At 58.6% G+C, this 16,821-nt stretch overlaps 1 protein-coding gene across 3 annotated transcripts in view; it reads right to left on the reverse strand.

The window, feature by feature from the left end:
• Tbc1d22a (TBC1 domain family member 22A) overlaps positions 1 to 16,821 on the reverse strand; it is a 267,451-nt gene that overhangs the window by 62,839 nt on the left and 187,791 nt on the right. For 2 of the 3 annotated variants that reach the window (XM_048353885.1, XM_048353877.1), the window contains exon 11: positions 7,824 to 7,951. In XM_048353885.1, the coding sequence (XP_048209842.1) occupies positions 7,824 to 7,951 (128 nt within the window). Of the gene's footprint in view, positions 1 to 7,823; positions 7,952 to 11,362; positions 11,522 to 16,821 lie in introns of all 3 variants that reach the window. The other variant, XM_048353871.1, reaches the window with a different exon arrangement.

Raw genomic sequence — 16,821 nt, forward strand, 5'->3', positions numbered from 1 at the left:
CAAGCGGGGCACATGGGCCAACGGACACTGCGTACGAGGACAGCCCATCCTGCCACACTGTCATCCCGCGGCAGGGCCACCCAGTGCGACGCCATACCTGGCTCCTGCTCGACCCTCTGCGGCCCTTATCCTCCGCTTGGGCATCCGCCCACAGCCACCTGGCTGCTTGGGGGAGGCAGCCCCGGGTCACGCCGAGGCCTGGGCTGGGAGCCACTGCTGGGGCCTGGGAGCGAGGAGGATCCCCAGGGAGACGCACGGATCTGGCAGGCTGCGCCCCACACCGCAGAATTCCCGCGCAAGGGGAAGAGGAAGGGGACTGGATGGGCCACGCCGTTCAGCGCCACGTTCCCCAGCGGGCCACAGAACTAAGGCATCAGCCATCTCCCGGGCACCTGCGGCTGGCCCGCTACTTGACTTCCATTGGCAGCGGAGCGTCTGTCTTGTGTGATCACGTTGGCCCTGGGCGAGGGGAGATGAATGTGGAGAATTCAACGGGCCCAAGAAGGAAGTGGAGCCGCGCCGCTGGAATAGCAATGAGCCCCAGGAAGGCGTTCAGCTGCGCCGGGAGAGGAGCCCCTCGCCGCGGAAGGCCACGCGGAGCAGATGCTCGCCTCTAGCCCACTGGGCGAGGCTTCGGTGGCCCCGTCATGCTCCCCCACTGCTTTGTTTCACGATGGCGTGTGCAGCCCAGGACGCCAGCTCCGGCTTCCCGTGTCTCCTCTCAGCCCAGGGTGCTGCTGCTCCTGGGAACCGGCTGTTACCCAGAGCTCCTGGGACCCACGGGCTCGGCGCCACTGAGGGAGAGACCCTCACTCCTCCCCCACTTCTCATCTCCAACAAGCCTGGCAAGCCACACCTGACAAACCATCTGCGAGCCCCATCTGGGACAGCAGTGCACACCCCGTGAGCCCGTCGGTCCTGACATGCCTGCGGGGCCTCCATGGGATTAGAGGAGGGAGAGGGGAGCTTGTGCCTCTCCTGACAGCCTGCGGGGCCTCCATGGGATCAGAGGAGGGGAGGGAGCTAGGGCCTCTCCTGACACACCTGGGGGGGCCTCCATGAGATTAGAGGAGGGGGCGGGAGCTAGGGCCTCTCCTGACACACCTGGGGGGGGTCTCCATGGGATTAGAGGAGGGGGGGGAGCTAGGGCCTCTCCTGACACACCTGGGGGGGCCTCCATGGGATTAGAGGAGGGGGGGGAGCTAGGGCCTCTCCTGACACACCTGGGGGGGCCTCCATGGGATTAGAGGAGGGGGGGGAGCTAGGGCCTGTCCTGCACTCTGCCTTGTGACAAGGTCAGGTTGAACACTGAGTGCGGTCACATCGAGAACAAATGGCCTGCACTGGGCCACAGGAAGCGGGGGCGGTCTCCCGGGCCACAGGAAGCAGGGGCGGTCTCCCGGGCCACAGGAAGCGGGGGCGGTCTCCAGGCCACAGGAAGCAGGGGTGGTCTCCCGGGCCACAGGAAGCAGGGGCGGTCTCCCGGTCTCCCAGGCCACAGGAAGCAGGGGTGGTCTCCCGGCCCAGCCCTGTGGGAAGCGGAGCACCGGAAGGCAAGGAGACCCGGCGAGCTCCACGAGGCCAGCCAGGCCTGCACTGGGGCCCTAAGGACACTCGGGAGTCACCCAAGGCCCCAGAACACGGGCGCACGCAGGGCCCAGGCAGCACCCCAGACACGGCGAAGCTGCCACCGCGAGATCAGCAAGACGGGTGAGCCCGCGAGGCACACAGCCCGAGAAGGTGCCGGCCTGGCGGGCCCAGGACAGCAAGGCCATGCCAGTGGGCCAGAGCCACAGGGCCTTCGGGTTTAAAATCAAGACCCCACGACAGTCACCAGGAGGCGGCCCAAGTCCTGCGATGACCAAGTGCTGAGAGGCAGCACAGATCTCGGCCGCCGTCCGCTCTCGGCGCCTGTGGCCACCAGGTGCACAGCTGTCCCACGGGGCAGGTTCCCTACGACAGAGACGCGGCTGGGCCGTGACCCTGGGCGAGTCACCTTCGGGGGGCCTCGGCGTCCTCTTCCCTCAGGGAGGTACCGTCCATCCTGCACAGGTCAGCCCGCCCCTCCTTCCTGCCCCCCGCTGCCTGGCACGGGGGCCCCTGGCATCCCCACACACCCCCTCCGGGGGCTCAGTGCACGGAGGCTCAAGGGAAGCGCCCGGGGAGCCGCACGCGGTGAACACATACCCGGTGGGCGGCATGAGGCCCGTGTCACGGGCCACGCCGTGTTTCTTCACCTACCAGACTCGAGTTCTGGGAATGAACACAGGCGGCCCTAACGAGTGTTCATAAAAAACAAGGCACTGAATTAGAGAACAATCCTGCTCTACCTGCACACGGGCTCCCCTGGGATGTCTGCCCTCGCTCATGAGCCACGTGTCCAGAGCGATGAAGGGCACGCGGACACGCCGCTCACTCACGGGGGACAAGGAGCCAGCCCCCCCGCCCCCCGGTGCCCGATGCGGCTCCGACACATTCACCCGGGGCTCCTCCAACATCCAGATCCGGCAAGACACTCCTGATGACAGAGCGACAGAGGGGGAGACCCCCTCACAGGGAGCCATGGCACTAGCCCGCGACGCTCCGCTGCCGCGCGAAGGCCGGCTCCTCTCGGGGCAAGGTGCGCGCACTCAGCGGCCCGGGGCGGAGGTCGGCAGAACCGGGAACGTTTCCATACTCAGACGGCGGCAGGAGAGCAGCCCGTGGCCCAGGGCGCATCCCTCATGTCACAAAGCCTGGCCACAGCGGCCCGGAAAGGAGAGCAGAGCCTCCGCGAGGCAGAGCTGAGAGTCACACCGGGAAGCGAGTCCTCTCCCGAGGGCCAGAGAAAACGACACCGGGAACCCTGAGAACACTTCTCACACGGGAGGCCCACAAGGCCAAGCTCCGGGAAGCAAGCCTTAGGTTCACTCTCACTTTGTAGCTTCTCCCAGGGCGCATAACGATGAAGGTCATTACTGGGCTCTGCTAGACTTCAGGCAGAGCCTCTAATCCAGGCTGTGTGGACAGGAAGTGCACCAGGCTGAGCAGGAGCACCCCCGACCCCGGTGCAGGGCCCCCAACGGCCGGGGGACAGGTAGGAACACGCCATCTCCAGTACCAGGAACGGAGGGGAGGAGGGAGCACAGTGCTGTCAGGGCCCGGCAAAGGAGCAAGGGTGTGTCCTTGGCACGAGCACCAGGTGCCACTGTTAGGCTGCCTTCCCCTCCTGAGGGCTGGCAGCAGCCTCGGGAAGATCCGGAAGGCCAGGAGGACCCTTCCCTGTGCCCTTGGTGCCCTGTCTAGGTCTGGCAAGGAGACCTGGGTACAACAGAGTGATGTGACACGCAACCTCCTGGTAGGAGGGCTTCGAATGAGGACAGGGAGGCCTCCGCCCCTTCCTCTTTATTCTATCTCACTCCTGGGCCATGAGACAAGAGAGTTTGCTCCTATCACACTGCGCTGCCTCGTCACAATCCCCAAAGCCATCGGGCCAGCTGAGCAAGGCCTGAAAGCTCCCAGTGTGTCAGCCAAAATAAACCTGTCCTCACGAAAGTGGATCACCTCGGGTGCCTGGTCCAGCAAGGGGGAGCGGAACAAAACATTCTGCAAATCACCTTGCTTGCTCCAAGGACAACAGTTAGGGGGGGGGGGGAGGCCTTCATCTGCGACGTGACCTGAGACAGGTCAGGACTGCGTGGAAGGGGAGTCACTCTTTCCCAGGACACATCTGGACCAGGCCTCTGGGCCCTCGCACACTCGGCCAGAGCTGTAGAGGAAAGAAACCACCTGGCCACAGACCCCAAGCCCCGAGCGGGCTCTGCTGACCCCAGCGTGATGATCTGGTGAGGAGACTCCTTGACGTGCCACCTCGGCCCAGGCCACCGACTCGAAGGCCACTCTGGAGGGACAGCTACGCCTTCTTCCGGCTCCACCCTACAAACTCATCAGCAGAGAGCCAAGTCTGGCCGAATATTCTCATTTCTGAGCCTCTGCCGGCTGACAGTGATGTATGCCTGCTTCCTGTAGGCGGGCAGGCATGAAGCGCTTACACCCTCAAATCTTAATGGGCTTATGAAAAAGTAGGTTGTAAGGAGACCTGCTTCTCTGGGTTTATTAGATTAACCAATCCATCAGTTTCAATGCCACCTGATCCACAGAATCAGCACGGTGGCACCAAGAAGGCAGAAGAGAGCTCTGACACCTGTCCCCTAGGCACGGCAGCTAGAGGCTCCGGCAGGTGACACACCTGGAGGCTGCTCACGCCTGGCAGGGAGCAGACAGTACCGGCTGGGCAGACCCACACGCCCTCCTCACCCACCACGCGCCGCCCTCCACCTGCTCACCACGTCTGGGCGTGCACGGCCGGGGCCGGGACTCCTGCGCGCCCGCGGAGCCCCTTTTGACTCCCTCCACCCAGGCTTCACCCCACCACAGGACCCGGCCACCACGTCCTTCTCACCTCCTGGGCAGGGGCGGCGTCCATGCCACCCGCCCCCGCTGGGCACCAGCGAGCCGCGTCTCCCCTTCCCGGGGCAGCGGCGGTAGCAGGGGTGCTCGCTCAGACATCCTGACGGGGTCTTAGGTCCTGACGGAGGCCAGGCCGCAGGGGACAGGGCAGGGGATGGACGGACACGGCGCCAGAAGTGGCTCAAGTGGCAGAGTGCTAGCCTTGAGCAAAAAGAAGCCATGGACAGTGCTCAGGCCCTGCGCTCAAGCCCCAGGACTGGCAAAAATACAAAACAAGCTGGGAATGTGGCCTAGTGGCAAGAGTGCTTGCCTTGTATTCATGAAGCCCTGGGTTCGATTCCCCAGCACCACATATATAGAAAATGGCCAGAAGTGGCGCTGTGGCTCAAGTGGCAGAGTGCTACCTTGAGCTAAAAGAAGCCAGGGACAGTGCTCAGACCCCAAGTCCAAGGCCCAGGACTGGCCAAAAAAAAAAAAAAAATGAGCAAATGATTTGAACAGACATGTCTCAGAAGAAGAAACACAAATGGTTTACAACCATGTAAGAGAATGTTCAGCATCTTTAGCCATAAAGGAGATCAAAACCACACTGAGATTCCAAATGGTAGGATAGATAGGGGAAAAAAGAACCCTCATGCACTATTGGGTGGGTGTAAACCAGTACAACCACCAAGGCAATCAGTATGGAGGTTCCCTTAAAAGAAGTGCAAACAGACCTGTTCTATGACCCCCATCATATCACTCGAGCAAATCTCTGAAGGAACGTGAAGCAACACAAGCCATCCATGTGCCCGTGGTTAGCATCACACTAGGAATAAGCAAACTGTGGCATCTGCCAAGGTGCCCAACAACTGACGAGTGAACAAAGAAAATGTCGCCTCATGCATGCACGCGTGAGTGCGTGTGCACACACACACGCACATACACACAGATACACTCACACGCACACACGACAGAGTGCTGTCCAGTCAAAAAGGATAATAAAATCATGACATGTGCGGGAAATGGTTGGAAGTGGAGACCACTATGTTGAACAAGATCTTTCATACTTCTCTTATGTGAAATCTACATCTAACATGAGGACAAAGATAACAGTAATATGGGGCATGAGTGTAAAAAGAAGGGGGAGACTGCGTGAGGGAGGGGAGTCAGCAGGAGGGGAAAGGTGAGGGTCACGGGCGGGGGTGGGGGGGTCAAAGTTATCTGTGTGTACAGTATGTGTACGTATGTATGGTGTAATGCAAAGGGAGGGGCAGGGGAGAAGGGGTTAAGTGAATATAAAAGAGGGATGAATACCTTCACAGTACACTGTACACATCTATAGAATTATCCCAATGAAACCTCCACGTGATATTGAAGAAGGCCTAGGTGATGAATTGACAGCACATTAACTTGGCTGTGCAGCCACAGCCCAGCAATGACTAGAACAAGCGGAAAGTTCCTCTCCATGGGTAAGGTTTGGCATGGTGGCAATGCCTCCAGCCCAGCTGACCTGCGTTTGACAGAGTACCCAGAAAGTGGCCCCCACAGGCAGCGGCTCCTCTTGGGGTTGGGACCACCCAGTACCAGTGATGCACCGGGCATGGGTCCATGGGTCCCTTGCCCAAGGAAGCAAGGACCATGCCGTTTCCATGTCTATAGCAATTCGTCCCATTCATTTTTGGACCACTGTTTGTCTGGGGCCTGAAACAGGTTAGGGGCTTATTACTAAACCTTTCATGGACATATATCCCAAGAGGAGTTCAAGGTACCTCGGTAAGGCGATAAAGAGTTACTGAAACCAGAAAAGCCCAGCTAATAAAAAACCCAGTTAGAAGAAAATAACCAGCCAACTGCTATCCGATGATTACTGTGTATTTTCATTGCCAAAAGATGCAATACAATTTCATGGTTACTTGCCCCTGTAAAATAGAAATACCCCCAATTTTTAAGATGTAAAAAGGTTTATGACCAGGGTGCTGTCAGCTCAAGAATGAGTCCATCATATGAATGAGTTGGTCCATGACAAAATTTAATTTCAGGAAAATTAACTCAGTGATGAGGTCCTAATTGTGCCCCAAGTTTTAACACCTATTAGGAATTTTGGAGAAGTGGCGCAAGACCCGGGCAAGTCCATCCATCTTCTGGCTCCTCAGAGTACAACTGACTGTTAATACCTAATTCATTCATAATGGGATAGTATTACAAAGAATTCTGTGTTTAATGAGAGGGGATTGGGTCTTGAACAGTCTAACCAGTCACAAAAATGCAAAGCATCTGCATTAACAGGATATTAAATTTTTTTTCTGCAGTCCTAGAAAGAGCCGATGCATGGCACTAGACTGGCAGGCTACACATGCAAATAACCCCAGGTAAGGTTTTTATGTCCCAGCTAATGTTTTCATCCGGAAATTCTGTAGCTGCCAAGTACCTCGAAAGGCAAAGTCTACTGAGGAGTAACAATTTCTTTAGCAACCATCATTAGAAGGTTCAAGCTGCAAAAGAAAAAATGTAAATCACAGGCCTTCATAGGACCACGACGCAGGAGAGCTGAGGGAATGAAAGGGCAGTTTGGATTCGGTGGCTGTCACAAACCGACAACACGAGACCTAGGAACGACCGGCGGCCCACACCTGCCCTGCCGTGCCGCGGACCACCACAGCGGCATTGGAGCAACGCGCCAGGCCCCCGTGCGGGGTGACTCCCAGGCAGAGCTCCTGAGGGACGGCCCCCCATGGAGGCCTGGCGGCCCTACGTCCAGCCGCCCTAGGCCGTCCTGCCTCTCACTACCCCCGAGTGGGTTCCGTGTGCTAGGCCCCAGCGTGCCTGAACTCACCCCTGCCTTGCCCCTGACACCCCACACGCAGGACCAGGCTCCCGGGGCGCAGGCCCCTCGGCACGGCCCTTGAAAGGCTTGTGTCTCACCGTGTGGTGAAAGCCAGAGGTGCAGGGATCTGCCCCGCCTGCGGCCCTCCCCCCCCCCCCCCGCCCCCCGCTCCCCAGCAGAACGGCTCTGGCTGTTTGCCCTGACAATGAAAGCTAGGGCCTGAATGCCAGCACACAGCGCAGAGGCCTCGGGAACCAGACGGAAAGGTGTGAGAATGTGAACGCCCGGTTCCGGAAAACGCAGTCTCCTCGGGATGAACTCCCCGCGACAGTGACTGAAAACGCGCAACGCGGGAGTGGGGAGCACGAGGTTTCCGGTGGAGCGCGGCCTCACGGGGCGCGTGCCCAGCGGGCCCTGGACACTGCGCCCCGCGGCCACGGTGCCGTCCGGTGACGGGCGGGCGGTGGGGTCTCCTCTCGCTCTCCCTCTAGTCAGACGGCGAGAAGAGCGGGAGGAGACTGTTCAGAGGACCGTGTTTGGAGGGAGCAGAGGGCGGCGGGGCGCTCACCTGGTAGGTGTCCCACAGACGGATGGTACAGCGCAGCGGCACCTCCCGCATCAGCAGGTTGTTCATCCAGCGGAAGGCAAACTGCAGGTAGCGCACCTCGTGCTGCTCCAGGTGCCCGTGGACTTGCTCTGCACCAAACAAACACAGGCGGTCAGGAGAGCCCCTGGGAAGCCCCGTGCCATCCACGCACACAGACACGGACACGCAGCAAAGAACTACCTCCACGGAGGGCAGGCCGCACAGCTCCCCGTTCCCCACGGGACCCACGGCCGAGATGACAGGGCGGACGCCGACGGGACCCTGCATGGCGTGGCTGTGCGCCGGGGCACTCCACCCCACCCCCAAGTCTGCAGAGCTCCACGGGGGCGGGGGGGGGAGGGTGCAGGGATGGAGCGATTCAAAACCAGGGTGCGGAAGGCAGCGCACCGTGTGAGCTGGCAAGAACTGAAATGCAACACGTCCCCCTCCTCCTTGCAACAACTTGAGGGCGACGTGTCGGGGTGGCCCTTGCTGCACTCAAGTCCCAGGAGAGAGTGCCACACAGCGGTGCCCGTCCTGAGGCCCGTGGGGGAGGGTCCCCAGGATGTCACGACAGCTTGGGGACCGGCGCCGAGGTCCACATGTGCCCGCCACCACGTACTGCTCTGCAGGGGGACACTGAGGGACCAGGGCTCCTGGGTCAGTGGAGGACAGGCCACACCCGCCGTGCTGGCTGGGCGGCAGGAAGCAAGATGGCTGAGCAGGAAGGCAGGCTTGGCGGTGGCCCCTTCAGCTCGCACCCGCTGCCCTGACACTCAGCTCCTTCCGGGAGAGCTGGTGGGGTTTATCTAGCAAGCTCTGTTGTAGGTGGGCATCCGCAGGGGCGTGAGGAGGGAGGGGGAGGGGGAGGGGGAGGGGAGGGGGTGGAGGTGGCCAAAGCACTTCGCCTGCGCGCGCCTGTGGCAGCAGGACAGTAAAGCCAACTGAGGGTGTCTTAAGGAGGAAGAGGAACGAGGGAGAGGGACGGGGAGGTGCGGCTGATGGCGCACTTGGTTCGCGTGCACAGCAATCTCCGCGAAACCACCCTGTACAGCTGACGGAGGGTTAAAAAGAAAACTTGACGAAACAGAATCAAACACGCACGTAAATGCAACTGGTAGAGTTCTGTATTTCTACGCGAGCACATTCTTTTTTAAATAAAACAAAAGATTAGCTCTAATGGGAGTTATCTCCAGCTTCCACAGTGAAGGACGGAAAGTTCCAGGCTCTGTGCGTGGCTCCCCGTCCGGGCTGACCTCGGCCTGCTCTCCGGGATTAATGGCAGCGGTGGCCACGGCCCAGCGCGCAGTCGAGGATGCCCCACGCGGGGTGACATCCACGCTGACGAGGAGCTGACGACCAGCAGCTGGGAAAGCGGCCGGCTTTACTGGACAAGGCTCTCCACCGAGGAGGAGGAAGGCGCCTGAGACTGCACACGGCTCCTCCGACGATGCGGCCGCGTGCGGGAAGGAACCAGCAGTGGGGAGGGCAGAAGGCCGCCTTCCAGGCGGCCCCCGTGGCCTCGGAAGGAGCCACCCCCTGGGTGGCCCGGCACTGCGGGCCCGCCGCTCTCCATGGACTTCGGCTTCAGCCGGCCTCAGTCTGCCTGGACTCTCCCGTGAGAAGAACAAGGCAGAAGTCAGCAGCCTGGAGCCACCCACACCATTCGGGCCGGGTCCCCAGCACTGCCAGAGCGGAGCAGACACACACGCAACGCTCCAGACACAATGCCAGCGCCGGCTGCCTTCTCCTAGGGCTTCTGCCGGTGACAGGGCCTCAGCTCACACTCGAACACCATGCTCTAAGGGCCTAAGAGGGACAGCACCTTCCTGGCTGACCACCCTTCCTCCAGGAAGGGCCCTGTCCCCTGGGAGACAGGTGCTGGGCTCAGCCTGTGACCAGTGCCGGGGCATCTGCTAAATGGGCAGTCGGATGCCAGAGCCCAGCCACGCCGCTTCAAGACCAGGAGAACGGCGGGCGGCCGCTGGCGGGGCGCACGGGAGGGCTGTCCTCCCCGGCCTGGCCCGCTGCAGGGCTAGGGGCCCGCCCACCAACAAGCCCGAGCCACGGCCCCCACGCGTGCCCACCAGGCAAGCGCCACCTCCCCAAGACACGCCGGCCAGACACTGCTCTGAAAAATTAACATGCCTTCCCAGAACATCCGTCATTAAAGGAACCTGATGAAACAAAAGGAAAATCAACCCTTTCTGCCCTCCTTGCAGACTCCGAGGCAGCAACCAGGCCCGGCAAGCCCAGGGCCTCTCTGGGCCGCTGACTCTGGGAGGGGCGTTTCTAGTCGGCACCTGGTGACCTCTGACCTGCATCAACTCCTCTGCCCCAGAGACTCCCGCTCTAACCCCTGGGGCCGTCCTCTCCCCTCCTGCCAGGGAGGAAACTTGGCGACAGGTGCGGGCTACGCAGCAGTAGGTCAGGACCCAGGAATGCCCCTCTGAGACCTGTCCTGGACACAGTCACCAGCCTTCCTCAGATCAAGGCTGGGCCAATCGCCAGCCGGGGGTAATGAGCAGAGCAAGGCTGGGCAGCCCTGCTCACCGCCAGCACTGGGTAATGACCAGAGCAGAGCCGGGTAGCCCTTACGGATCGCCAGCCCTGGGTAATGACCAGAAACCTTAACAAAGCAACGACCCCACAGAGGTGAAGGCCCGTCCCTGCCCGGATGCCAGGCTCCTTGCTCATCCCTCGGTCCCCAGCAGGATTCTGCCAGGCCTCTACTCCCTGGCTGCCTTTGAAAGCAAGACACTGGGAAGGGAAGATCCGCCCAGCAGGAGCTTGGCACTTTGTGGAAGAGGGAGGACAGACAAATCACTTGAGTCTCAGAGCTGCCCAAGTCTCCAGCGATGGGCAGGGCCTCCCTTCTGCCCAGCACCGGACGCTCAACACCCACGGAAGGTAAATGGCAAGCAGCACGCCCACGACGTGAGGCCATCGGCCGCGGCACGAAACCGCGAGCCCCACCCACAGTGAGGCTAAGCTGGCTGGCCCGGGCCAGCAGAACACACGGCCTAGAGCTACCCGGACCGTGCCCTCGTTCCCACGGGAGGTGGCCATTCTTCACCGACGGCATGCTGCTCCGGAACCAGGTAATGAAGAGTGATAAAGTGGACCAGCCGCCCGCTCTCCAGCCACCTTCTAACGTGCATAATGAATTTCTGACAGAGCTGCCTCCGATTCTGAACATGGTGAAAAATGGACTGCTAAACTCCAAGCATGACTTTCAATTTATATACATCAGAGCTGCGAATGTATATGCTGAAAAGATTCATTTTTCCTATTTTATAAGTAATTGTGAGCAGATGCTCTTTCACTGATAAAGGTAATTTGGTTAGCAATAATTCTGAGACTGAAATTTCCATTTCACTGGAAAGAAGGGTGGGCACATAATGAATGAGCAGGCAGATGTAATTATTGTCATCTTTCAGGCTGAAAAGAGTCCTTTCACAACACCCTGTGAGGCTGTAAAAACAGCAAGAAGAGACTGTGTGTGGGGGGGGGTAACATACCAGGAAGGGACTGTCCCTGGGGGAGGGGGGAGCAGGGAACAGCCATGGCTTGCTGGGCCCTTCCCCGGGAGCTTCCCACCACCACAGAACTGCAGGCTGGAATTCTCAGACTGGAAGTGCAGACGCGTTCTACCAACACGCCGGGCCCTGGGACTTCCGCTGAAAAGGAAAAAGCGTGTATCTATTGGCGTGGCATAAAAACACTGTTGACGCAGGACCAGACGCCACTCAGATTTATTTGCCCAAAGAAGAGGCACAATTGCTCACACTTAGCTACCTGACAAAGAAACCTTTCAAGCGCCCCGCACAGAGCCAAAGGAAGATGTGAACACATCGCGCTTTTGCTGGGCCAGACATGAATAGGCTTTGATTCGGGGGAAAGATTTCAACTCTCTAATCAGTTAAAAGGATAGAGAACAGAAACAAGAGCCCGCTGCCAGTGAACATAGGGCCTCTTTACAGCGGACGAGCCCTCCCTCGCTGGTAGGAAAAGCCAGGTCCCAGACAGAGCCAGGCCCCGCACACCTGCCGGCCGAGGACCAGGGGCCGGCCGTGCCCGGGGCGGGCAGGACGAGGAGCTGAGCCTGAGGGCCTCACAGTCAGGCCCCTCCCAACCTGCCACCCCGAGAGGGAACACCCCCCGAGGGGCCGGTCACCCTCCAGTAAGCCAGGGACCGGTATAGTATGGCTCCCCTCAGGGCGCGGGTTTGCAGCCTTCACGACCAGCAGCCCAGAACCAGAGGGAGGGGCTGGAAGTGAGCGGCGCCCGGACAGGGCTGGCTCGCGGGAACCAGAGGCCGCGGAGGCGCTCAGACCGGAGCTCTGTGCGGCCGGGACTGCGCAGACCAGCCCACCTCCAACCCATGCCACACGGCGTCCCGCCACCCAGGGCCCGGGGGTGGGGAGGCTGGACCCCCAGCCGTCGGGGCCAGTCCTGACGCCGCGTCCACCCGGGGCGTTCCCCGAGAGCCCGCTCTGCGGCAATCCCTCCGGCCCCGCAGCAGACCTGTGTCAGACCTGTGTGGCCGCACGCTCCACGTTCCGGGAAAAACACTTCTGTCTCCAGAAATTGTAATGGAAATCAATAAGAAGGGAGATTTCCTTAGAAAATGTTAACACCGCTTCAGGAATGCGCTGAAGAGCCAAAGGGAGACCTCAGCCTGCTTTGGGGCAAGAGCCCCAAACCCCCGATTCCACAAAGCTGGAGGGGCCAGAGAGGGTGCCCGTCCCCTCGAGAGGCACCTTGCCCCTCCCTGGAGCGCAGGGACCTCACACCCTGGAGGTGAGCCATTCCAGAGGCTTCCAGAGCCCATCGGCTCCCCCTTGGCCTCTGCTCCTGGTTCCTGGCAGGGGCTGCAAGCCCGGGAGTGTCCCTGTGATGCTGAGCTGGCCCCATGTGGGCCCTAGACTGGTCACCAGGGAATGTGCCCACCAGGCGCTGGGCCAGGGCAGGGTCTGGGGCCTCCGAGGAGCCTCCAGCCTAACGTGCTGCACCCACCATGACTCAGACGGAACCAGTGGGGCTCCAAGGCCCCAGGACCCCTCCAGACTCTGCTCTCCACATCCCTCCCCGTGCCTGGTCCTCCTGGCCTGTGCCTTTTCCAATAAAACCAATGCTTTCTCAAGCTGGGTGAGCCATGCTGACTCGTGACTCAGCCCAAGTGTGGGAGTGAGGGTGGGCAGTGCCCGCTCACAGGCGGGGGAGCCTCAAGTGGCCGGCGGGCTGGAGGAAGAGGCCCGGGCGCCGGTTCCCAACCCACAGCCCACAGCACTGCCTGGGGACTCCGTGAGGACAGGCCCAGGGCAGAACCAAGCCCCCCGCCCCCGCCCCCGGCAGGGGGCGCTCCCGTGGTCATCTGGTGTCACGGCACGCAGTCTTCTCTCATCTCCAGAGAGGTAGGAAGGTGTATTTTCTGGCAGCAACATAAGCTAAAACACAAGCTCTTCTAGGGCTCCACGGAAGCAAGGCGACAAGGCTCACTGGCTTCTCAACACGCCCCTCAGCGCAGGGGCTGCTTCCGAGTGAGGAAACCACAAGCAGTTAGACGGAGTCAACCGAGAACGCGTGCGGCCTGGGCGCAGGGAACGCAGCCAGGGCTGGCTGCACCCCACACCGGACAGGCCCAGGGCCCCAGGGGTCAGCCGCAGGGCCGCGCTGCCTGGGCAGGAGAAGAGGGGGAGGTGGCCGTCAGCAGGCCGAGAGCCTACACGGAGACTCACTGGGGCCTTGGCTCTGTCCCACATACTCAACAAAAGACAATACTGTGAAGATAAATAAGACTGGAAGGTTTGAAAAGCAGACGTTAATTTTGAGAACTTTGCCCAGATTTTCTCAAACATCCCAGGATTTCGGTGCCATTCCAAGAAATCTTCAGTGCCAAACTCAAGTTTGCAAAGACTGTTTTCTGGTAGAAGTTTCCTAACTTTAGGTTTACAACAAATCTGAATCATTCAGACCCAATTTTAGAGTGCAAATGTAGTACAAATACAAACCCAACCCCTCCCCTCAAATACAGTGCATATGTACCGTTTGTTCAATAGATATAGGGTACTACAAAATATAGCTTTTGCCACTGGATTTCTTCTGTGCCTTTTTGGAAACAGATTTTCTGGGTATGAACACATTGATTTCTAAACACTTCCTTCTATCTCCCTGATCTTTGTCTCAATGCCAAAAACACAGGCCGTGATTACAGTTCTTGAAATCAGGTAGTGTTAGTCCTTCAAGGTTGTTTATCTTGTTCGGTGTTGTTTAGCTATTCTGGAGGCTTCGTGTATGCACATGAATTTACAAATCAGCTTGTGGCCAGGCACAGTGGCTTAGCTCTATAATCCTAGCTGCTCAGGAAGTTCACATCTAAAAGCCACCAGAGCAGAAAAGTCCTAAAAACTCCATCGCCAAAATAACCAGCAAAATCCCAAGCTGAAGATATGGCTCAGCAGCAGAGTACCAGATAAGCAAGCAAACTGTGCAAGCGAGAGGCCCCGAGTTCAAGCTCCAGTACCGAAGGGGAGAGGGCTGGGAGAAACAAGGACACCCGGCTTGTCAATTTCAACAGAAAAGCATTCTGGGTCATGATTGGGACCGAGTAGAACAGGGGGTCGATCAGTCTGGAAGAAACGATATTTAATAGTCTGAGTTTTCTGATCTCTGGACATAACTGGGTCATCTTTAATTTCTCTCAGCAATGTTCTGCAGCTTTCCGTGTACAATCTATTTTCTCTTTCGTCATGTTTTCCCCAGACACTTGACATTTTTACGCATAAGCGGCACTGCTCACTTAATAGCAGCGGCATATAGAAACAGGATTCATTTTCGTAGTGGCCTCAGGCCCTGAATTCCTGCTAGACTCTCTTCTTAGTACTCCAGCCTTGTGCCAGCCCGTGAGAACTCAAGAGATGACTACGCTGCTTACAGATGAGCACGTGTGACTTGTCTTCCGACTGGGTGCCATTTAGGCAGATGTATGTTTCCATTCATTTCTCCATTCGCCCCACTGCATTGGCTAAAACCACCAGTGTGCAGAGTGAACAGAAGGGGTGAGAAGGAACACTTTGCCCTACTTCTGATCTCAGTGGGAGAGCATTCAGATTTACATCATTTTGTGTAAATTTAGCTGCCTCCACAGAGCTCGGGATGTTCCTTGTGAGGCCTGGGTTACCGAGAGCTTTCATTACGGGTGAACGCTAGATTCTGTCAAATTCCTTTTCTGCATATATCAAGGTCGTTTTTATAGGTTTGTTCTTTTTAATATGTTAATATAACGAACTATATCGATTGCTTTTTCACCAGTTAAATCAACCTTGCATTTTGAGATAAACCAAATGTCACAAGGATTTGTTGTTCTTTTTATGTACTGCCGAATTTGACTTGCCAAAGCTTTTGTTCAGGACTCTTATGTCTATGTACATGAAATATGTGGGTCTGTGATTCTGCATTTCTTTCTCTTCTATTTGGAGGTTGTTTGGGGAGTGTGCGTGTGCAAGTGTGTGTGTGTGCGCGCGTGCGCTGGGACTGTTTGAACTCATGGCCTCACACTGTATCATTTGTGCTCACGGGGCTAGCACTCTACCACTCGGAGTTCCTTCTGGTTTGTTGGAGACGGCCTCTTGAACTGCCTGCCCAGGCTGACTCTGAACCCTGACCCTTAGATCCCTGAGAGGTTGGAATTACAGGCATGAGCCACCCAGTTCCTCTGCTTCTATTTGGGGGGAGGGGTAGCACTGGGGATGAATACCAGAGACTTTTATTAAAGGACCTAGAAAGGAAAATGACTCCCACAATAACGAACTGACTTAGTCCCGGAAGACCCCAGCTCGGAAGCACCCCTGAAAAATGCTGCGTCCTGCCCTGAGTTTCAGGTGACACTGGTTCTTGAGTTAGAAAATAACCACTTATATTCTTTCCAGCAAATTACAAACTAAGGACAGAAAATGACACTGGGGATAATTTCAAACCCAGGTCTGATAGACTACATTCAAACCAAGACGAGTTTCCTTCTTAAGGTCAAGGGGAATTGCTTTATTTGGAAGTCTCTGCTCACAACATGATTAACTAACCTCAGCTTGGCGATAACCCTCCCTCCCCCCCCCCCCCGTCAGCACGGGGGTCAGGAAGACCCTGCCGCCCGCCCAGGCCTGAGCGCTTCAGGCCCCAGCTCACGCTGCACTTGCTCACCAACAGTGGCAGAGCACGCCTGCTTCCTGGGGGTGAATGCCCTCCACACGCCCCAGCCCCCGCGCCCCTCAGTGGTCAAGGGGAGGAGGAGGGCTTGGTGGGAGCGGCGGTGAGTGGTATCCACGTGGGGGGCTCCTCTGGCCTGGCTCCCGACTCCATGCATGTGCACGGCCGGGAGAACAAAGCAAGGACCCCCTCGGCGGCCTCCACCCTGGGAGGCAGAAGCCTCGTAGGGCTGTGCTGAGCGCAGGCCTGGGGAAGGAAGTCTCCCCGGGACCGTTACGTGGGCTTCTACTGCAGGCCAGGGCAGCCTCCGGTCACAGGCCCGCCACCCGTCAGGGCCAGGTCTTAAAAGGTAAGCACTCCCCTGTCTGCAGGGGACTTCCGCGTGAGCCTCCAAAGACGCTCACTTGCACGAGAGCTCCGGCACTGCAGGGGCAGAATGGGAGGTCTGCAGAAAATAAATCCCGCTGTACTTGTTACAGAGGGCAAAGGGCGATCTGGAGCGGTCACAAGGCCCAGAAAGGAACACACACACACATACAGGGAGAACAGGGAACAGACAGGGGGAGGGAGGGCCCCAGGGACAAGGCTCCGGTCCCCACTTCTCAGGCACCACTGTGGGCCTGGACATGTAGCAGAGGGTGGCCGACCCGACGTCCAGCTCCTGAGGCGACAGGGTAAGCACTGAGCGTACACCCCCGAGCCCCCGGAGGACTTGACGCAAAGGCTGGAGGGGAAGGGAAAGGAAGACCCTCCGTGTGGGGAGCCACGGAGCGGC

Source organism: Perognathus longimembris, chromosome 1 (assembly GCF_023159225.1).
Source record: "Perognathus longimembris pacificus isolate PPM17 chromosome 1, ASM2315922v1, whole genome shotgun sequence".
In the NCBI taxonomy this organism is placed as follows: Eukaryota; Metazoa; Chordata; class Mammalia; order Rodentia; family Heteromyidae; genus Perognathus; species Perognathus longimembris.